General features: G+C 39.5%; 1 protein-coding gene across 1 annotated transcript in view; it reads left to right on the forward strand.

The window, feature by feature from the left end:
* LOC111599941 (homeotic protein female sterile) overlaps positions 1-23,785 on the forward strand; it is a 63,274-nt gene that overhangs the window by 38,088 nt on the left and 1,401 nt on the right. Inside the window, exons 4-6 of the mRNA XM_023315790.2 lie at positions 17,697-17,881; positions 21,406-21,634; positions 22,172-22,264. Coding sequence (XP_023171558.2) covers positions 17,697-17,881; positions 21,406-21,634; positions 22,172-22,264 — 507 coding nt within the window. The remainder of the gene's footprint in view (positions 1-17,696; positions 17,882-21,405; positions 21,635-22,171; positions 22,265-23,785) is intronic.

Genomic DNA, 23,785 nt, shown 5'->3' on the forward strand with positions numbered 1-23,785 from the left:
ATCTTCATCGTTTAAATGAACGTAATTTGGAGGAGATACAGCAATTCAAGAAAGACGCCGGAACTGATCAAGCTTATCGTGTGGCATTCATCATTGGAGGTATATGCTGTGCTTTAATCTGCATTGGCCTCACCCTTTGGCGGTTCATCGACGCAAGGAAGTCTGCGAAGCAATTACGAGAAGTCGTCGCCGGAATTGGGTCGGCCGAGGGCGGCCTTACACTTGAAGGGGGAGTAGTTAACACATAACATTTAATATAGGGTATTTCATAAGTTTATAATCAACCCTCGCTATCGCGTGTTTCGTAAGTTAAGAAACAGCCCTCGCAATTGCGACACTGCATACTTTGTATCAGCGCGCTATAACTGCAATGGTCAGCGGCGGTAACCAGATACTTTTGTTTACTGCAAGAGTTTCCGTTATTGCCTAAGATTGCTGAGTCGGCTTGCCGACCATGACATTGTGGTGTGATGCGAGTTTTGGCTTAGCTTAAGTGAAATATTCTATGTAGCTAAAAATCAGTTTTGTATTGAAGTTTGAAGAATAAACTCGCACTACTCCGGCACACCGCCGTAATCAAATTGTTATATTTCTGATCATTGCTGAGCCACAAGGCCAGTTAATAGAAAAGGGGGTGAAGTCAAACCCTCCAACATAATCATCATAAGAAGATTATAATTACCCGATCAACGCTGGACCTGCCACCGACGCCTAGCTCATCGCTGGACCAGCAACTTATTGATTAAGACTATAAATACCCGATCAACGCTGGACCTGCCACCGACGCCTAGTTCATCGCTGGACCAGCAACATATTAATTTGTATGTATATATAAACTTAATCGCACTCGTATTTTGATCATTCTCGAAAGCAAAAGTTATGCATGCACCCGTGTGTGGGATATGTTTATGTATGCGTAGTTCCATCTCTTTTTGGTACGTCTGTTCACTTTCCATTTTAGACTTTTGCAAATTTGCATTTGCTGCTGCTATTGAATATGTATGGCGGACAGACAGACAGAGAGACATTCATACTTACTACTACTATATAAAAAGCAAACAACAACAATGCGCACAAAATGTTGTCCCACGTATTTCATTTAATTTTGTGTCGTGTATTTCATTTCAATCGACTTTTGCTTTTCATTTGTATCGCGACTTTCGCGCACCAAAACACAATTTGCATATGGCAAAAGGGAAGGCCAGTGGGGTCAGTGGGGCCAGGGCTGCTGCCAGGGCTGGCTAAATAAAAATCTCTCATCTAAGCGTTTGCACATCAAATTAAAGTCCGTGCCCAAAAGAATTGAAAATAAAATGCGAACAGATTGAAAACTGAGCGGCAAATGGAACGTGGCCAGCTGCGTCTAGTGGAGCAGGGGCCAGCAGTGAGCAGTAGGAGCATAGAACGTGACCTAGCTGTAAAATGTGAGCAGGTGGACACCCACGCGCACACGTATAGAGAGAGTCACGGCCACAACTGCAAAGCCTGTCCAGTGGAAAATGTTTAATAGAAAAATTATGCACTGATTTGTATTTGCTCTTAATCTGTCCTTTTTTCTCGCGCGGCATTTCTGTGCTCGCTCGTAGTGTCGGATGGGCATATTAGCTTTGTAGTAGATAGATAGAGAGAGACAGGTAGACGATCGAAGATCGAAGATTGAAGATGGCAGATGGAAGATGAACATAGAAATGGGAGTTGAATCCCTTTAATTGAAGGGATTCAAGATAGACTGAAGATAGAATATAGAAATGGGAGTTGAATCCCTTCAATGGAATCTCCTGTACACATAGATCCACAGCACCTCCCCTTCAATTGTCTCTTACTCTGAAAGATATAACAAAACACATTCAACTCCTTTCTGTAGCATAAGGCGAGTATTATGCGGTCAGTTGGACTCTAGTGCAACGTTTTTTACTTCTACTTTTTCCGGCCGTGTTATTTTCATGGCTGGCTGCTTGGTCGGTTGGTTGGTTGGCTGTCGCTTATGCAAATCGAGTAGGAGGAGTAGGTGGAGGATGAGGTCCTGGCGAAAAGGACAAACCGTAGCAAGTTCCGAGACGCAATCGAAATAAATTGCCAAAGTGTCGTCTGTGCAGGCTGCCAGAAGTAGGAGCCGCTAGGGTGGGGGCGTGGCTATGAGTGGGGGCGTTGCCGGCCAGCATATCGATGGCAGCAATTTCCGGCAGCAGCAGCAACAACAGCAAAAACAACAACCGCAGAGAGCGCGTCGCTCCAAAAAGGAAAAAGGAGCTGAAGAAATGTCGCTTTACATGGCAGAACGCCTTGGCCTCTGGCTGCTTTTTTCTGCCTGCTGCTTTCCAGCTGCCATGCCCACATTCGAGTGTCGTAAAAACAAACGCCAAATCCGCCGCATCAAATTGGGCAACAACAACAAAAATGACAAAATGAAAATAAAAATTGAGAATAAACTCGAATTGGACGAACTTGAGAGAAAAAAACACAGAAGAGTGCTACGGTGGGGAGTGCCAGACAGGAGATACCCTGAACACCATTCTGTATAGACTTTAGGAGAAACTTAATATAAAATTTGTTGATTCTCTGAAAAAACTGTGGATTGATATAGATTAGAATAGATTAGATGGAGGTGAATAAAGTTATCGATCGAGCTTAGCTGAGCTAATTTGAGATATTTCTCTTATACTCTTATATGCTTATACTCTTGCTGCACATATATTTGCTAATATTCGTTTAGGCTTATATTATACTTCTCTCTTATTATACGCCTATACTCATATAATCTCACACTCCTTTGCTCTAATACTCCTCTACTCTTAAATACTCGTTTATTCCTCTACACATGTGCTCTTATACCCCCCACTCTTGCTCCACTACACTTATACACAAGGCAAGGCTAGATCCCCTCAGAGCAGCACTCTTCTTGCTGTTCATACTCTTATATTCAGCTTGCTTCTTCTGCCTGTTACATACGACTCAAGAGGAACCAATACACCCAATTTAACCATTCTTCATGGCTTCCATGGGTAGCATTAAAAAAGCAAAGCGTTCAAGTCGAACGATTTTCGTTCTTCTGCGTCTTCCTTACGCATAACATTTGCAGTTAGCTGGCGCTGTCACGCTGCCACGCCCACAAAACTACTAAAGCACTTTTAGAACAATGACGACTGCAAACTTTGTGATTCCGTACACAGCTCGTTCTCTCTCTCTCTCCTATCCCATCTCATCTCTCCCCTCTCCTCTCTCCATCGTTCGATTTGTCAACGACTTCAAATGGGTTGCATTTTTATTTTATTGGCAAAGCGCTGGAATTTCATTTTATTGGCCATTTTGGTTGACCTTCGGGCCACCAGCAGCAGCTAACGGAACCAGCTAGCAGTGGAAGAAGAAGAAGAAGCAGTTTAGACCTGTCTGAATAGTTTCGAATACCCTGTGACAAAGCTGTCGTAGAGTAGTAGTATTTCTGTGAGAGAAGAGATTTGAGAAGGGGCTTGAGGTCGTCTTGTTAAATGAACTTAGAGGCTGTCAGACCCTCTCTCTTTCTCTCTCGCTCTTACTTTCTAGTTAATGAGCTGAAAAAAGAGAGATAGATCTCTCTCTCTCTCTTTCTCTTTCTCTTCTCTGCATCAGCTCCTTTGATTCCGCTGGGTATCTCATAGCCGTTCTGATCTCAAAACACCTTGCTTCCCCCTCATCTGGTGCTGTAGTTCTCCAAATTTTTTGCATAATTCAAATTGTTGACTCTGATTGGTTTTGCATTCAAGTTTTTCTCTACTCAAATACAAATTTGTTTTATGCTTTTTAATATTTTATTAAGCCTCGATTTTGGGGCTTATTGCAAAGTCAATTTGTAGTTTTCCAATTGAATTGTTTTGCTTTAATTGGGCGATGCTGCCTTGTCTCTCCGTTTCCATATCTGCCTTCGTCTCCATCTCCGTCTCTGCACTTATCTATAATTACAAAGCATAAATATCTAGAGATAAACTTTTCCTTTGCGACTTTTCTTTCTGCGTGTCGTGCAATTAATTTTCCTTAACTGTAAGTTTCCCCTTTAACGGAGGTTTTTCCTCTCATTAGGCCTTCGCTTCATCTGATAAATGTCCGCAAATATGCCAACTACCTCGATTACCTCGTCTTCCGACCCGTCACTCCCCTCTCACCCTCCCTTTTGGCCACCTTTTGAGGGGCTTATTGTGAAATTCCGGCAAGTGTCATAAACATATTTTAAAGACTTCCAGCACAACAAATTAAATAATTACCTAAGCCACGCCAAAACACAAACACATCAGATTCGAAGGGCTCCCTGAAAACCCCGTCTCACAAGAAATTACGAAATTCTCTGCCCAAATTGAGGTTAATTCAAGAAAATGAAAGGTAAAAATATTAAAAAGTATTACAAAATTAAATGGTAAATAATATTTAATATAAAAAAATAACATTTAAAAAAGAATACGAAAAATAATTTAAGCTTACATAAAAAAATTACAAAAATCAAAATAAAAAGTTTGTTTTATGTTAAAATAATTTATATTAATATAAATAAAGAATAAAAATAATTTAAACAAAAAAATAAAAAATTTATAACAAAACAAGAAAAAAAAATTAAAATAAATAAAAAAATTAAATTCAATGACAAAACATATATAAATAATAAAAAGAAAAAGTTTAAAAGCGGTCTTAAAAATATAATAAAAAAGGTACATAAACTAAAAGAAAATATAAAAAAAAACAAACAATTAAGTATTAAAAAAACAAATAAAATGTTTTTAACTTATATCTGGTCATAATCGACAATGAGGTCAGGGCGCGAATGTGACATTAATTTAATTCATTAACGAGTTTTGAATTTTCACAAAACTATAATAGATTTGTCACTATGAACTACAGTCAATTATTGTTCAAACTAGGTTCAGATAAATTAATTGCAAACAAACCCAAGATTGATACTCATAAAGAATACTCATATTTAATTGGCTACAGTTCATGAACCAGTTCGAACTGGCCAAAACAATTTATTTGCCAACTCCAAGCAGTTAGTTATGGCTAAATCTAAGATTAGCTTAAATTCAATTATTAGGCTCAAGGTTCAAACTGCTTCATTCGCAAATTCTTGCCACTGTTTTATATCTATATCTAGATCCCATTTTAAGTCAGCTTTAATACAACTCTTAATGAGAAATTTTCAATGATGCATTAATACTTTATTTATGGACACATCAAATGGGATTAGAACTGCTGCCTCGTGATTAGCTGAGACTTTGACAAGGCTTCAGCATTTAAGAAGTTCGTTTAAATGCAATAAATACCGCTTAAAGCTTACTCATTAGGCATAAATCAAGACTGTGATAAATACTGCCTTTGCCTTTGCATATTTATATACAGCCATGTATATCTGATAAATCAGTGTTGTTTGCATTTCTCATAAAGGCAATCGATACCTTTTGTGTTGTGTCACAAAGAACTCTTATGTTGGAACAGAGTGCGAGACCAAATGATTCACAAAAGCAACGAAACAAAGGCTTGAACTTATATGGATATATAATACATCATAATATACATATATATCTAGATATATCTATATATCTATATATATATATTCACATTAAGTGTCCATTATATTTAGTTTTGTTTCATAATGTTTCATAATCTTGTTTTAAAAGTCTTTAAGTGCTGAAAGTATTTAAATAATACTAAATTATGTGTGCTCCATATATTGCCTATCTATGTGTGTGTATGTGTGTGTCTCCTTCTTGTAATCCCCTTCTAACCCCCTTCAGAAATAGCTGTAGAATGCGACAGAGAATTGAGTTTGGTGCTAAATTAAATCACTTGTGGAAGATGCCAACGCGTTGATATGAAAAGCGCATAGAGAATCCAAGTGAAATCATAAAATTGAAGCGAAGCAGGCAGCGAGGGCGTCGGGAGGGGAGGCGTGGCAAGTGGGGCAACAACTGCGAGGCGAAAAAAGCGAAACAAAGACAGCGGCCAAAGCGACAAACACACAGCGACAGCAACAACAAATTGAAATGACCTACATAATGGCCAAGAGCGAGCGAGCGAGTTGTTGTTGTTGTTTGCTGGCGACGGCGGCAATAGCAGCAGCAGCAGCATGATTATTGTTATTGTTGCCCATCATAGAAACAGCGAGAGAAACGACGACAACGACGACAACTGCATGAATGAATGAACCAAAACCTCATGATGAGCTAACGAGCAATTTAAGAATTTAATTTATGTGCACACACACACACACACATAGCTGGAGTTAAAGATATGGCTTTAGCTACAGTGAGGTCTCCATTAGCGAACAGCTGCATCAAGCGCATATCTTATTCGTCTGCCTAACACACTACTCAGTCAGTTGCTAGTACGAAGTGTTTCATATTTAGTACATCATTTAGTACATGTATGGGAACTTCATAAATATAAGGTCTCCCTAACTAGACAACTGCCACAGATGTACATTTATATTTAGTACAGATATAGATATAGCAGTGTAATAAAAGTAATCTTCGATGGGCAAAAATTTGCACTTAGTACATGTATATAATCTTTATATTGGTTTGTCATTTCCATAAGCAGACTATAGCTTAAGAGCAATTTCAGTATATGTATGTCATAGACAATCATTTATATTGAATGGATGTAGATGTCATTTCCATATGCGGACATACAGTAGGGAGCAAAAGTGTTTCCATAGTTGACACTTTCAACTTTGTGAGTCGATAATTTCTAAACGAATGAAGCAAATCAAAAAAACTTTTTTTTCCAATAATATGTATTTAATTCTTAACAAATTGCCGTATATAACAAAAACAAAAAATAATCAGTAAAATATTCAAACAAAGAAAACTGAAACAACACGCATGTGTACAATTTTGCACCTTCAGTGAAAAAAATTTAATATGATTTTAAATCAATATTTTGTCCACAGGCCCTTATTAGCTATTACATTTTTTATTCAGTTTGGCATACTCTCGACCAACTTTTCTATGGTTTCCTTTGGAACTCGGTTCCACTTTAGTTCTACGCGCTTCCAAAGATCGTCTAGGTTGGATGGCATTGATTGATATTGCCCGAGCCGTCGCTTCACGATTGACCACAGGTTCTCAATCGGATTGAGTTCGGGACTTTTAGCTGGCCACTCCATCAACATAAAATCTTGGTTTTGTAACCGTTCGCGGACAGTTTTGGCAGTGTGCGTCGGATCCCCATCTTGATGAAAAATGATTTCCTTTACGGGGTATGCACACTTGTCCAGAAAATTGGGTAGACAGGTTTTCAAAATATTGAGATAGTCTTCTTTTAACATTATACCATCAATTTTATGCAATGGTCCAATGAGCCACCAAGTAAAGCATCCCCATTGCCTCCTCCATGCTTAACGGTTTGCTTCACAAGGTGTTTTTGAAGCTTGTCCCCGGGCCTGTACCAATAGTATTGCTTGCCATCTGATTGAAAACGGTTGAACTTGGATTCATCCGACCAGATGACACGTTTCCAATCATCTACAGTCCAATTCTTATGTTCCCGGGCGAATTTCTATCGAGCCTTGACATTCTTCTCGGATAGAGCTGGTTTATTTTTTTTCACACTTGCCACATATCCAACCTTAGCTAGTGCTCTTCTAGCCACCCGCCGAATCACGTCTTTTCCTATGTCCATAGATGCCTTCTTCGGTGTTAGGAGCTTATCAGTCTGGCGTCAGAGTCCTTTAAGAGTCGTTTGCGGCCTTTAATAGTGTTTTTGGATGCACCATTGCGTCTTTTCTGGACTTCGGACATCGCTGAATGAAAAATATTAAGCTGATCTGAAGTACTACGAGTCGAATAGCCACTTTCAGTTAGGCTAATAATACTATTTTCGACATCTGACGAACGCTTCCTCATTTTTTCGCGGTACTTTGTAGACTAATTGCTAAAATTAACAAATCTACTTCAAATAATAAGAAACACGTGGATTTCTGGATCATAAAAGTGTAGAATGCATAAATAAAACATATAAGGGTAAAACTGCATGTGTATTGCCTATAAGAGAATTAAGAAATCAAACCAAAGTAAGAATATCGGAAGGTGCAAAATTGTACACATGCGTTTTGTTTCAGTTTTCTTTGTTTGAATATTTTACTGATTATTTTTTGTTTTTGTTATATACGGCAATTTGTTAAGAATTAAATACATATTATTGGAAAAAAAAGTTTTTTTGATTTGCTTCATTCGTTTAGAAATTATCGACTCACAAAGTTGAAAGTGTCAACTATGGAAACACTTTTGCTCCCTACTGTATATATTTTTAGTTCAGTTCAGTTCTTAGTACATGTATAGAAGTTTCATACATAGGAGCAGATTTATGTTTAGTACATGTATGAACACTGTATCTATCTGCACACAAAGTTCGGTTGGCAATACTGTTATACTGTGGCATTGACGCAAGGTTCGCTAATGGTAAATTTCACTGTACGTGCCTAATGCTGGCAGCCACTGTATGCCGCATGCAACATGACAGCGGGCAACAGCAGCAGCAGCAGCAACAGCAACAGCGGCGTTTTGGTGCCTAATGACGTAGCCACTTAAGCGCCTTTGTGTGTGTGTGTTGTGTGTGCTGTATGTGTGTGTGTATGTCACATTGGCTGCGGTTCTTTCGAATGCTGAATGCGTCTGTGGTAGCTGCTGTTGCTGCTGTTGCTGCTGCTGCTGGTGCTAGTGTTGTTACTGCTGCTGCTGCTGTCGCATTGGCAACATGTAAAAGTAATTGCCAACCCGGATGCTTTGGCAGCCACACGGCCGCCATCGCCGTCGCCGACGCCAACGCTGGCTGTGCCACATGAAAAGCCAGAAATTAGAAACGGATCTCAAATTAGAAATGCCTCAAGCCCAATGCAGCGCAGCTCTCAAGTTGTTTGTTGTCGTTGTTGGCGTGTTATTGTTGTTGTCATCAGTTGCGAGTCCAAGTCCTCAGTCCAAATCCCAATTGCAGTTCCATTGCTGCTGAAGTTTTTTTGGCACTTGCAGCGCTCGCTCGCTCGCTTGTGCGGGTGACATTTGTGTGTGATGCTTGGGATTACGTTGAGGTCTATGCAGATATTTCTATATATAAATAATACACTCAAAGAAATTATATATGGACATTGCTTAACTCAATAGCTGATAGTATGCCAAACATAATTGACTCCTAGCAGAGGCAATTTGTTTATAATTCCCATTTCACAGCTATTAGAATTGAGATGCTTTTCTCTGAGTGTACACACACACTCAGATAGAGCTACAGCTTAATGTATTTATATATGCGTATTTATATTTATATGCGAGTAAAGGGCACTACAGCAGGCAGCAGGCAGCAGGCAGCCGACAGCTGGCAGCTGCAAGCAGTCGCCAAGTCTGCATTGCCATAGCTTACACTTGGCACGCTGCCCTATATACGCCAACGAGTTTTTTCTATGCCTTCTCCTCTCTTTCTTCTTTCTCGCTGGAGCTGCGCGTGGGCGGGCGTTTTGCAATGATTGCGTTTTATGCATTCAAAAATTGGCAATAAACGCGTTTCGCTGCTGGCAAACTTTGTCTTTGCCTTTATGGCCCGATTGTGCATCGACGACGTTGTCTGCGTTGGACAGCGCCAACTTTGCCATATAATCTTTTACGCGGGCATTAAGCTCACTTACGAGTCGACAATGCCAAAAACTGAGAAGAGTAGAGAAGAGAGAGAGATAACCAGAAAATGTGCCACACACACTCCAACAGCCTCTCTGTGTGGCAAGAGAGTTTTCTAGACTCTGCGGCACCTCTCGTTGCCAACTGGCAACTATAGCAAGTGGCTTTGAGCTGCAATGACACCAGCTGAAAGTTATCTAAGATCAGTTTTAACTTCTTTCATTGCGCTGCAAATTGAAAGATTTAAGCGTGAGCGAGTTGCTTTGGTTTTAAAGTAAAGTAATGCGTGACCATAAAATACCATACAGTTAACTGAAATTATACTAGATTGCACTGGAGTCAGCTTTAGTTGAGTAGAAGCCACCTTAATAACGCAAATGAATTGACCGAATTGATGTTTGCCAATTTGACGATCTTTAAGTGCTGAGCTTTCTGAATTTTACACAACTCCTAAAGGTCATAGGCATAAATTAAAGAACAACTACAAGTAATTGTCAAAGCCTAAAACTTAACTTTAGCAAACAGCGCTTTAAGCTCTTTTCAGATACTTTAAAAACAGAAATGAGCTTAAACACAACAAAGATTCTTGATGTGAATAAGTGAGTTCTATAAAGTAAAGCTTAACCTAACTCAGCAAAGCTTTAAGCACTTTATAGTTACTTTAGAAGAGAACGAACTTCTTAAACTTAACAAAGATTCTTGATATGATTAAGTGAGTTACACAAATTGATTTCTACACTTAAAAATCTTGTAGTTGTGCAGCTTAAGCAAACTTTAAACACTTTATCAGAGCTTTAAGTGCGAGCATAAGCAAATGTCACTCAATTTGTTGGGCATTTAGCGTAGTTTAACAACTCAACTTTGTGTTGCGTCTCTCCATCTCCATCTGCTTCTCCCTCTCCCTCTACTCTGCTTCTATCGCTGTCTGTCTGTCAAAGTCGTGTGTTCGTATGTTACGCCCTATGGCACTTTAATCTAAAACTCTGAGGCGTGTAACAACTGCAATTTTAACTGGAATTGGAACTGGAACTAGCAGCAGTGAACTGCAGCTCGAACTGAACTGAAGTCGACGCGCGTCTCTAGACTCGAGTCTCTCGACGCTTTTTGGCGTCAGTCAAGCGTCAAAGCGTTTTGCACTTTACGCTGGCCAAGTTTTGTCACGCCCCCTCCCAACAGCGCCCCTCTTTAGACGTCTCTGGAGTTAGTAGGTCAGAAGTTTGTGTGTGAAATTTTGTTGTTGTTGACTCTAAAATAATGTTTTGGCCGCTCTTTAAGTACACAAAAGTCAACGTGACTTCTGTCTGTTTTGCTTTGGATACTCAACTTTTTGGGTGTTCTTTCCCCACACTTCTCCTTCTGCTTCTTCTTGTTTTTTATAGCTGTCTGCTTTCATTTTTAGACTGCGTTTTTAAGACTGGGTGAATGTCAGGTTCTACGACACAAATGCGGCTCTGCGGCTCGCGCGTCTGTCTCCTGCTTTAGTTAACCAGCTACCGGGTTTTTCACTTTACGTTAGCTCACACAAAAGACACAAAAGAAAACAGAACAAGAAGCAGACAGACACAGATAGAGGCAGAGGCAGAGAGAGATAGACAGACAGAGAGAAAGGGGTTCAGAGATGGCTCTCCCTCTGTTTTCTTTGAAGGTTTTAAAGCTGTCATGAAATTTAATAGAACTCCTGAGCCCCGCTTTAAACATTCTATTTAATAGAATTATTATTTATGTGGAATGGAATAAATAAAGTTGTATAAAATATATTTCATAAATGTAGAAAAATACCATAAACTCAAATATAAAAAATTATATTCCATAGATATAAAAATATCTTAAGTGGAAAATAAAAAACCAAAAATTACATTTCAAAATTTCAAAAAAAGTTTTAAAATTATATTGAGATAAACAAAAATAATGTAAGAAAAGAATAATAGCACCACTTTGATGCATTTTGATATTTAACAAGAATTTAATGGAATCTATAAAAGAAAGTGGTAATAATATAAATCTGAAACAGTGTATTATTTAAATGAAAAAATTCTGGAAAAGAATAATATTACCACTATGATATTTTTCGCATTAAAATGTAAAATTTATAACAAATAGACATTATTAAAATAAAAAATTGGTTTCTCAACTTACCTTTTATATACTCTAAACAGCTCTGTTTATTAGTAATTACATATTCTTGGCATTTCGCTCTGGCAATTCGCTTAGCTCAGTTAGCTATACAAACATATATGCACCTCTATAAAGGTATATAAAGTACAGAAATAGAAATCAAGGTGCCTTAATTTCATGCCAAATTACAAAAGCCAAACAAAAGAAACAATGAGAAAAAAACCTACCAAAAAACAAGAGAGAAAAAACTCCATTACAAATCAGAATTGCGGTAAAGTTGAAAAGAGCTCTGTAATTATGGCTACAGTTTGTGTAGCTGGGCGGGTGTGGGACGGGAGAGGGGGCGTGGCAGGGGCAGCTTTGATTGAAAGTTGAAAATAGGTTTTTTGGTTGGGCTTCGTTTTGGCGCGCTATAAGCGCCCACTTAAATTTAGTGAGGCGATCTAATGCTAAACCCAACTCAGCTCAGCTCAGCATGCTTCGACTGCTACTCCTACTCCAACTCGAACTCCACAGGCAAACCAAAGCCAAAACAAAAACCTAGAAAAACGCTTTGTCAGCTGAAATTGTTGCCAAGCCAAAAAAAAATCCAAAAAAACCAAAAAACCCCAGCCGAGCAAGCCGGTCTCAGTCATCGGGCCATTCATCTAGCCATTCATCTGTGGGCCAAAAGTCTTTGGTCTTGTGAAAAATCATTATTTAATTTGCTATTTTCCTTGCGCTTTGTTCTGCCCAATCGCTTGGCTCCGAAAATGTGCCAATGTTATTAAGACTAGCCATATTTCTACTAATTATAACAGCTCAAAATGGGCATATATGAAATACACTTGAAGAAAAGCGCGAGAACTTAGTTCTTGTTTGTAGAGATATCGTCGTGGCAGCCAGAGAAATGCTATAGTCCAGCTGGCACTGCTGGTTGAATTCAATAAGCCCAGATAATTTATATAAATATCTTGAAATTATCTATAAATATATATAAATCAAATGTGAAGAATCATATTTAATTTCAGGAAAATTTAGAAATGAAGGAACTACATGGATTAGATGTGATGCTAGTTTTAGTCTTGTCAAGGCTAATAGAAATCCACTGCGATTATTAATATAGCCACAGTTGGCTGGTTAGCTACTGATTTCTGCAAGTGTATTCTTCTCCCATGGATTTCAATCTGACTAGAAGACGATCAGGTCTGATCTGACTTGAATAAAATTACTTATTACCCTTAACTTATTCTAAGACCGTTTTGCCTCTTTATCTTTCATTCGCTTCACTCTCCATTGTATCTCTCCCTCTCTCTCTCTATCTCCCTCGCTTTCTCTATCTCTCTCTTTCATTATTTCTATCCATTTCTGCCATTATCTATCGCATTCTATCTGAAAACTCAATAAAGTATCGATACATATATCACGGCCTAGCCATTTCTCTTAGTGGAATTGTATTCGATTACGATTCGTTGCATTTTTTTAATTTATTCAATTTTGCATTACGCAAGAGAGAGAGAGAGAGAGAGAGAGAGTGGGAGAGGGGAGAAAAATGCATTCATAACAGACAAGGCAAATAGTGGAATGGGCATGAAATGAAGATGAAAGCAAAAAGCACATAAATAAAATATTTACGCTAATTTATTTACTCAAGAAAAAAGAGCAGAAGAAGAGAAATAAAATATGTTTCGTTTGCTCTGCGCGAATTCCTTTTTAGCGTTATTTAATTAGTTTTTGTTTGCACCTCGTTGCTAGCCGCCCTCTCGGCCCCTGCGCCACTCACCCCTCTCCCTACTCCCTCCTAACCACGCCCCGTTGGCCTGCTTCAATTTTCGTGTGTCTGGCAAAGTTTTCAATGCTTTTTTCTTAGTTTTTTCCCTCACCTGTATTTTTTTCCAACGGCTACTTTTGCTTTTAAACGTGTTAATTATGCGGCAGTTGCTGATTTTTGTGAAAAGCGAGCGAGAAACCTTAAGCGCATTTTTGTATTGCAAATTCAAGCCGAGCACGAAAGACAGAAACCTTAATAAATTTATGAAATTGTTAAAAGGAAGAGTGTGTGAGAGAGAGAGGGAAAGATTGTATTGGAAATATTTAATATTTCGCCCGGAATGAGAAACTTTTAACGAATTTTGTATTGCTGAAGTTTAAATTTTGGAGAGAAACCTTTAATGAAACGTTGCATTCGTCATGACAGATATTTGAATATCTTTATGGAATTTATGTCAATCATTCACTTTGATGTGGCAAAGCTTCATCAATTGCGCTCAGCACGCTGATGATTTCCCACAGCTTTGGTTTCGCTTTTGCATAATGCCTCTACCTCATTGTAGAGCGGCCCCTCAGCCACTTCCCTCTGGCCAGTGAGCCCTGCTCAGCTAACTCGCAAAGCCGCAAGTTCTAAGCATTCATGAATTTCCTACGTTAGGAATTATAAAGCGAGTGAGACAGAGATGGAGACCCCATGTTGAGGTGGCACCGACCCAACACGCAACACAAAGATGCCGCTGCCACACAGTGTTGCAACAACAGCAACAACAACGTCAGCAACAAGCTGGGTGATTGATTAATAACAAATTAGCATTAAAGCAGACAACAGCGACTTGTATCTGTGAAAAAGATACATTTAATGATATAGATACGTCGATAGACATAGATACATATGCATACCCATACAGATACAGACACTTCTATAGATATAGATACTTTTATAGGTATAGATACTTTTATAGATACAGATACATTAACAGTTGTAAATTATGCAGAACTAAACGCGAGTTGCATGGAAATTGATGATTCCGTTAAATGGTTGACTGATTGATTGATTGATTGAACAGACGCTAATTGCAGGTGACACTCAGTTGTTGTGCAATCGGCAAATTGCGCATTTGTCGATTGCAAGCCATAAAATATATATTTATAGTTATATATATATATATAGATATCTATATATACATATATATTGCGAGTTACTTATAAGCTTTAAAGTAGTTCAGGGGCAGGTTTAGCGAGCAGTTCAGTGAGGCAGTCAGGCAGGCAGTCAGTCCGAGAGGCCGTCAGGCCGCCGCTCAATCAGTTAGTCAATCTCCATTTTAATTTTTATGTTTTTTAATTAATTAATTACAATTTGTAATTGTAATTTGCCAGCATTGACACAGTTTTCGCACCGTTAAATAAAATGAAAAACTTTCCATTTTGCCCGGTTTCAACTTTATTTTCATTTAAATGTCAGCTTTTCCGGCTGTCGGCGTGACATTTACACAGCGAGTGCGCAATTTTCAATTGATTAAGCAATTTTATAGTTTTCCCTCGAACAAAAAAAAAAAAAAATAACAGAAAAATTCCAAATAAAATAAAAGCCAATGCCATGAAGCGAACAACGACCGCTTCATTTCAATAAACGCAAAGATTGATTAAAAAGTTCGTTTGCAAACTGCAATTGCAACCATGAAATATATACATATGGAGATATATATTTACATATATATATATATATATATATATATATATATATATATATATAGATATATATTGATAGTTTCCATCATAAAACTGGTTCATAAATCGATTTTAAGCGTGTGCACTAATCGAAGCACCAAGTGCTGAATCAATTTCCATTTTTTACATTTTTATAGCTAAAATGCAAAAGCTAAAACGTAAACTGCTTAGCTATAAAATGGCTAAGTATTGTTGCTCAAATTTTGTTTTTATTCCTTTGACTTATATTCTTTTACTTTTTAAAGTAACATTTTCTACTTTTTCAACAAGTTTATTTTCTAGAAGAAAACTAAAACTAACCACAGATAAAATTCAAAATTAAATTCGAAATATTTATTTTTATTTTTACTTACTTGTCCCAATGTTCTTTTTACTCAATAAAAGTAATCTCAAGATGATGCTTCAAATCAAATTGATTAATGGATATCTGTCATAAGGAAAACATCAGTGTGAAAATTGGAGAATCATATGCAGATATTACTTAAGGAGCAGGTGGGATATTGCTTGGGAAATTCATTGTGGGAATCAAAGGTTCAGTTTACAGTATCGTAGTCTCACTTTTATTGTATATCAAGTAAGGCTGCTAAGCTGCTGAATTGCTATAGTTAAGCTTAGCTTAACGTAGGCGCAACGCTCTTTCACTCTCATGCTGTCTTCAGTTCTCTCTATTAATTATGTTTCTGTTCTATTGAAATTTCTCTCGCTAAGCCCATGATAAAGCTGAATTCCAACTTGAGAACAGAAATGTCGCTGTAGCCGACACAACGAAATGAATTTTGGTTTTTTCCATTCCTTTGGCTGCTTTTTTGCGCACTCATTTCCTTCAACATGTGAGCGATGGATGCGCTAAGAAGATCTTATTTATCATCAGATGACATGACAGCTGATAAAAGGTGCCCCCGCCTCACCTTTCAAGCTTACCTGCCTTACACACACATTCCACACAGCTAGGCTGACGACAGCGCAACTCCCCAGGCGTATAAACCCCTTTCCCAACTCTCTCATATGGAAATCCAGCGAAATCCTCTTCGGGCGACAACATCAAATTATTAAACATAAATTTCCGGCTGCCATTTTATGCACGTAATTTTGGAACAATTTATCATTCGGTCTACTTAAATTGCTTCGATGACACAAAAGTGGGCAGCGTCCCATGGCGAGCTGGAGTGAGTGGGGGTCATGGGTCGCAGCTGCTCGCCTATAAATATTTTGGCGTCTAATTGTTTGGCAAGCCCCCGGCTCAGGCCCTTGAAAAGGGGTTGTCAACGCGCAGCAGCGTCTGCGGCCATAAAGAAAATGCTGCCAGCCAGGCTCTTGCCTTGCCATTGCCTTCGTATCCCTAAACGAATCTCTGCCTCATGCCAACTGCTGCCTTCACTGTCTATGTCTGTATCTGTGCCTCTATCTATGGCTGTGTCTGCATCGCAGTCGAAGTCTGTATCTGCGTCCTAATGAATTTACGCACACGCATCGCCATTGTGCTCCTTAGCGCACAGTGGCACAAATCACACTTAGACCTGATACAATTTGCAATGAAATTGTAGTTTAATAGTTTGACTGCTACAGTGTCCTAAAATATTGAAATATCTTTGATAATATTATCACAATTCCATCTATTTTGGCCCACTGTGTAATTATTTATCAGCTATTTTAGCTTACTGTTTTTTTTTAAATTTAATTTACATTACATTTTGAATCAAGCTATATTTTCTATAAATATTATACAGCACAAGTAAATATATTTGTCTGAGTATTTTATGTAATTTATATTTTTTTTTTATAATATTAATTTTCGACAAGTTTAACCACTGTTCCGCCCACTGTGCAGTGCGATTATATCGTATATTAAGTCATATATTTCTATAAAAATTCATCTCTATTATTTCCACCTGTTTTTGCCCTACTATTTTCGTGCACTTTTCATGCACCTTGACCCACTGTGCTTGGGCGTCTCTGTCGCTGTCTGCGTCATATAAATTGTCCTTTGCTGGTTGCTAGTTGCAGGTTTTTTTCGTGTGCGCAAAATATTCTACGCTGTTGGCCATCCGCAATCCCTCTCCCTGCCTCTGTCTGTCGGCTCATTCATATATCCTCATCGCCATCGTCATCGTCTGTTCGTCTGCCTGGTTTATTGTGTTTGCTGCGCAACATTTTTGGTTGCTTTCAGCTCATAAATCAAAAAAACATTCTACAACAATTGTCTCGAAGAGTCTTCGCGCTGCGCTTTTGTTTGTCCTGTCGTCCCGTAGTCCTTTTGTCCTTTCGTCCTTTCGCCCTGTTGTCCTTTGGTTGTTTGGCTCAACCAATTTGCACGCGCCACGAAACAACACAGCTGCCAGCTCATGCTGCACTCGCCTACCTTGCCCAACTTGCCCAATTTGCCCACCTGCCCTTGACAAATTTTCCCAACAGCTGCAATCAGAAACCCGAAAAACTAACAAAAGGAAATTCCGTTTTCTTCTTCTTGCGATTCTCTTGCAGATCTCCCTCGGAGCGCTCGGGCAAAGGCTGCTGCGGTCAATGGTTTGCCGGACCGCCGCTGCGTGCGCTCATTGCTGTTGTAGCCTTAGGGGGCGTGGCTTGCGCCCTTGGCGGCGCTGCCCTGGGCGCCACAGGTCTGGCCGGGCCGCCCAACTCGCATCTGACTGCCGCGCTGCTTATGATTGGTGAGTAAAGAGCACTAGTAATAAGATTACGTAAGCTATGTGTGTGTGTGTGTGCGTGTGTGTGTGTGTGTGTGAGCCCGTTTATAGACCATATATGACTGCATGTTTATAGACAACAAGGCGAACAATTGATGGCCAACAAAACATTACAAAAATGGCATTAAAACATTTTGTCGACTTTTTTCGCGAGGTTTACACAATTCGTTGTTGTTGTTGTTGCACAATTATAACAGACTTGTTGTTGTTTTTGTTGTTGCTGCCGCTGTTGTCGTTGCTGACCCAGTTGTAAGTACAAACAAATTTTGTTAAGAGACACATCCACAAAATGTGTCAATATTTACAGAGCAGTTAGTTCCGGTTACAAAGTTTTTAGCAGCAGCAACATTGTATGAGCGACAGGCAGAGAGGGAGACTGAGCGAAGTAAGAGAGAGAGATATCTACGGATAGTTTGTAAATATTTTCATTGCTTGTGGTTGTCTATGTTTCTGGGTGGGTGTGCGTGTGTGTGTGTGTGAGTGTTTAGTTTATCATCTATATAGATCTGTGGCAAAAGCTCTTAGATCATTGTCTGTGGACACAGACACACAGAGGGATACACTGACTCAGATATAACCACACATACAGCCAGACACACACACACAGTGTTACACACCCACACCCAACGCACACACATTAACTGCAAGGAAGTTGCTTTACACAACTTCAAATAGACTCTTCATTTGTTTTTGATAAAGAAGAAAGATTGTTTTTTTTTGTTTAGAGTTAATGAAATTAAAATGCCCTAGCAAATATATAGTAACAACATATATAGAAATAAATTAAATAAAATAATATATAAATATGAAAATGTTTTATAAATAAAGAATTGATTAGTATCAGCAGCTGCCTATGCACTTGTCTAGCCTACTGGAAACGGGAGAGCTGCAGCTTCCGAGTATCAGCTTTAAGGGGAAGCAGATAGCTCATGTGACAAGTTTTAGCTAAATTAAAAAAGCGAGACAGCTGCATAGCCGGCTCTCTGGTTACTTTTACAAATCTATATAGCTATAGATCTATAGCTTTTGCTAAGACTTGCAATGCTTTGTAAAGTTTGCAAAGCTCATTCTATTCTTTTTAATGTTATGGTTTTACACCTACTTTTAAATAGATGTAGATCTACGACTGTCCAAGTCTTGTATATGCTTTAAAATCTTGTTTTAAATATCCTTTAATAGAAAAAAAAAGTTATGTGTATAGTATCAATATTTGAAGAATTGTAGAATTTCTGGTCTGCAAAGCTCTGCTTGTTTCTATTATTGTCTTATCAAATTGGGAAGGTAATAAATTTCACATTAGTTACCTCTGATGGGTTCAAGCTCTTTCACATTAATTTTCATATACTTTCAAAGCTCTTGCTTTTCATTCTTGCTGCTCATTCAAGTTTTCTCAGAGCATTCTTGCCCAGTTTTCTTTAGTTAAAAATGAAATTTGAACATACATGAAATTGCAAATTCTTTTGAATTTTCAACAACTTCGCTCAAGATTTCTATGATTGAATCATTCGCCTTCGTTTAGCCACACACTGATGAGTCATACTCAATGGGTTCTCTGGCGCTGGTATTTTCTTTCGCCGTTCGCTGTTCGCTTTGGGCTCACGTAACTCGAAGCGGGGCCAAGTGCAGGTCGAACACGTTGCGGTCGGCGACACAAGTTCCGAGTTGCGTCTTACGGTCGAGGTTTGCGCTTGGGTTTTATGTTTTCGGCTTTCGGTTTTCGGTCTGGGTATGAGCATTACTTATGCATGCGGGGCTCTAATCAATTGCCGGTCGCTTTTAGTTTAGTTTGGGGCTCAGTTGGGGCACTCGAAGCGTGACATTGCGCCATTTTCTGGCGGCAATTACCAAAAATTGTTGAGTTGTAACGCAAAGTTTTACATAATTTAATGGCAATCAAGGCAGCAGTCGTAGCAGTAGCAGCAGCAGCAGCGACTGCCTCTCTACTAAACACATGTTGCCTATAATGGAGACACGCAGGCATCGTCTGCCTCTGCTCCTCCCTGCCCCCTTCCTTTGTCACACTCATAACAGACGCACAAATTATACTCGCGTTTTTTTTTTCAATACCCTAACAAAAATTGATGTATAGGGTATGAGGGCTTAGCAGAAGACCTTGTGGCAGCTAGAGTTAAGAGTGAAATAAATGAATACTTGATTGGAACAACAGATTCGTCATACAGAGAGTATTTTGATACGATTGGAGAAGCAGTTACAACATAGAACGTATTCTGAGTACCTCGTACTAACCCTTCTAGAGAAATTGAAAATTACATTTTTTATATATGTTTTCCAACAGCCACAGAATGGAAGTTAGAATGCATGCAGCAGGAGTCGCTAAAAGACCGAAAACCACAATAACTCGAAGACTTAATGAACTAGAAAGTTCAAATTCAAGTTGAAGTTTCTTGAGGAGCATAGAAATAGCAAAAGTATTTCACTTTTCCTGAAAGTCTAAAGTCTTTGTTCAGCTCATAGATCACTTAGATCAGGGCATATTCGAGTCGACTGTTAGCTAAAGCACTTTTACTTATTTTTTTCTTTCTTGTCGTTGTGCGTTCAGCTTGAGGAGCGCAAATTGCTCATGAAAATGTGCGACAACAACAATAGCAACAACAATAACAATATAATCAACAACAACAACAACAACGACGTCGACGGCAGCAACTGCAAAATGTCGACAATTTCGTCTAATAAAAATGATGTTCACCTTTATTGTTGTCTTTAATCAGCTGCCGGCTGTGGGCCTTAGTCTCTGTCGAAGGTTTCGACTGCGTCGCAAGCAGATGATTCCATGCTCCACTGGCCCCGGCAGCCGTGTCGCTGACCGTGCCACAGGCCGAGCCACAGACCGGGCCACAGCTGTGCTTGTCGAAAGGAAAGCCGCGACTCTGCAGTAAAAGTGAAAGTGCAAGTTGTGGAAGCTGTGCCCCCTGATTAGCACTGACCGTTGCATGCAGCCTACCCTCTCGCCTCTCGCCTTTCGCACCACCCCTCAATTGCTTTAAGCGAGTTGCCACGCCCACACAGCATTTGACGTCTAATTAAGCTTGTGCAGCGCAATTGCAATGAACAAACACTTAATTGAGAGCTTGCCACAACAACTTTTACAAATCGTTTTTACTTTTCAATATATTTTTGTTAAATTTTAGCAAATTTCAATTTTGAAAACTTGTTTAATGAATATTCGCTCGCTTTCAAAGTCTTGGCCGGCATCAAGAGCCAAGTTTATATAATTCTGCTTGTCAGTTCACCTTTGTTAAGCTATATGATTATAAATGCACAAAAGTATAAGAGTATCGGACTAATGGAGTGTAGATGTATAAGAGAAAAAGATTAGAAGACTGGAGGATAATAAGAGTAGAAGAATATATGTAGGCTTCAGGCTACCTCATAAACGGGCACTCCCGACTCACCTCTTGAAATATTATGTACTTGTTCAAAATTGTATCATATGACACAATCATTTTATTTCTCTCCCTTTTTTAAAGGAGTGGGCGTGGTACTGGTCACTGTGAGTGGCGCCGCCTGGCGAATGACGGCGCCCGGTGGTCAGAGCTGCCTCGGCCTCGGTCTGGGCACCAGCGTCGACCTGGCCCGCTGCGGAAGGAGGCCCTGCACCCGAGGAGGCGGCGCACCCCATGGCCTGCTCTATCCGGAGTTTCAGCATAGACCACCGCCGCCCTCCTACCAGGCCAGCATGCAGGAATATCGACTCAGGTGAGTAGAGGAAGGAGCTCGAAGCGCGTGCGGCAGAGTCTCGTGGCTAGGACAGCGCAGCGGATATGCTCGGCTAACCACATCCGCTCGCATGTCCTTGCGCAATTAATTGCATTATGTAATTATACACTGAGCTACAAAATTTCCTGTCAGACGTTTGTGTTTTTTTTTGTTCTCTCCCTCCTTATGGGAGGGAGGGAGGACTGCCTGCCTGAAAAGCTACTTTTTCATAAACATATTTTTTAATGCCTTGACAGCATTGAAAATGGAAATTACAATGTGTGTAAAGGGCAGAGAAACAGAGAGAGAAAGGAAGAAAGAGAGATACTAAAAGAGATAAAGATACATTAAGTACATTGAGTTTAAGATATTTCATTTTAAAGTCAGAGAAAAACGGGGATTATGCAGAAAGTCAGGGTATCTACTAGTCGAGTACTCCCCACACATCACAAGTCGCTAAATTTGTGTATATGACTTTCTTTTCATTAACTTTTGTTCATCATATTAATTCTAAATGTATTTCTAAATATTTTTCAGACTTTTGCTCTTGGATCGCGATCGACAGAATGGAGTGGTGCGTGGCAATTCGCCGCCACCCACATATCGATCTCATGCGGGCAGCTTGTTGAGGTGAGTGTCCATGGCCAGAGCCTTGGCTAGAATAGCTCTCCTGCTCTCCAGCCCCTCCAACTCACACCCTTAGGAATTCAGAAGGTTCGCACACCCCTCGTGAGTTATTTGTAAAGTTTTTGGCGCTGCAACCACAAAATGTTCACAACAACGCCGCACAGTGCGAAACGGCAATAGAAGAGTGCTTGGCGGGGTGGCTTTGGTGGCTGTGGTGGTTGGTTGGGGTTCAGCTGAAGCGTTGGCGGCTTTCAGCTTTGTGCGGCTGGCGCTGGGTGCCAACCGCATTGACACATTGCTTGGGGTTGCCCCACCAGAAAAAAGTTTATTTTAAACAACTTTGGGAGCCTGTCAATAGCTAAATTTGTTGTTAGAAATGATTTTTGCTTGATATCGAGTTGGGCGCCTGACATTTGCAACTTAATTGAATTGAGCAGGAGGCAACGGGCGGGAGACACTCTACTTCAAAACAATTTAAATACTAAGCGAAGGGACAAGGAAGTCAGGCATAAATTGGAAACAATTGAATGGGAGGCAGGAAGTGAGGGAGGACAGGCGACACGGCGAGGGCAGGCAACATAATTGCTGCTTTGATCACACAATGTTGGCTAATTAGAAAAGTTTACTTTTATTGCCTACAAACAAAAATATCGAAAAGCCCAAAAGCTGAAAGTCGAGGCCGTAAATTCACGCGCTGCTAGGCACACTGTGTTTCGCAGTGAGTATTTGAGTGCTGGAGTAGCCCACTCATGAATGTATTCACGAAGACAAATGCAAATTTATGGCAAATTAATTTGTTTATAATGATGCCACAAGGCCACATGCACTCAAATATTTATGTCCGATAATGGAAATGCAAAGACAACAGATGCAATAAGGACTTTGTAATACATATAAGAAGCTTACGAGCTGCGTCCAGTCCACAGACGCAAAGAAGCACGAAATAATTCAAATTTTAGCAAGACAACAGAGTGAGAGGTAGAGAAAGGAAGGGAAAGGGAGACGGACAGTGAGTATGATCGACTTTTAGATATTGAGACATGAAAGCAGTTGGATTTTATGATAAGACTTGGATAACTTTGGCTTTGACTCAAAGTGTTGGGAGGAGTAAGAAATGTTATAGAAGTAGAATATGTTTAAGACTTTATATAAGAGTTTGACTAAAGGTAGCTTAGATTAGGAATAAAGGAGTTTGAGACTTCATTTAAGACTTTGATTATATAAACAATGCAGATTCTTAGTTTTCCAAGAGCAACTTGGGGATTCTATAGACTACTTACAAGGGACCAACACATTCGTATAGCTTTTTCTCTTTAGTATATGTGGATGCATATAAATTCAGAGCGAAAAAGTTCTTGAAATGGGTATTAACAAATAGACAAATGAAGAAGTCTTGAGTATTACTCGCCTAACTTATATGCCCGCTACGAAAAAGCTCCTCAAGGGGCATCAGCAAGTGCCAGAGAAATATGTCGGAAGGCAAAAACTTATGCAAAGTGTGTGTGGCAGCGAATCAGAGCGGGT

The sequence above is a fragment of the Drosophila hydei genome, unplaced genomic scaffold, assembly GCF_003285905.1.
Source record: "Drosophila hydei strain 15085-1641.00,03,60 unplaced genomic scaffold, DhydRS2 tig00000315-arrow-arrow-pilon, whole genome shotgun sequence".
NCBI lineage: Eukaryota > Metazoa > Arthropoda > Insecta > Diptera > Drosophilidae > Drosophila > Drosophila hydei.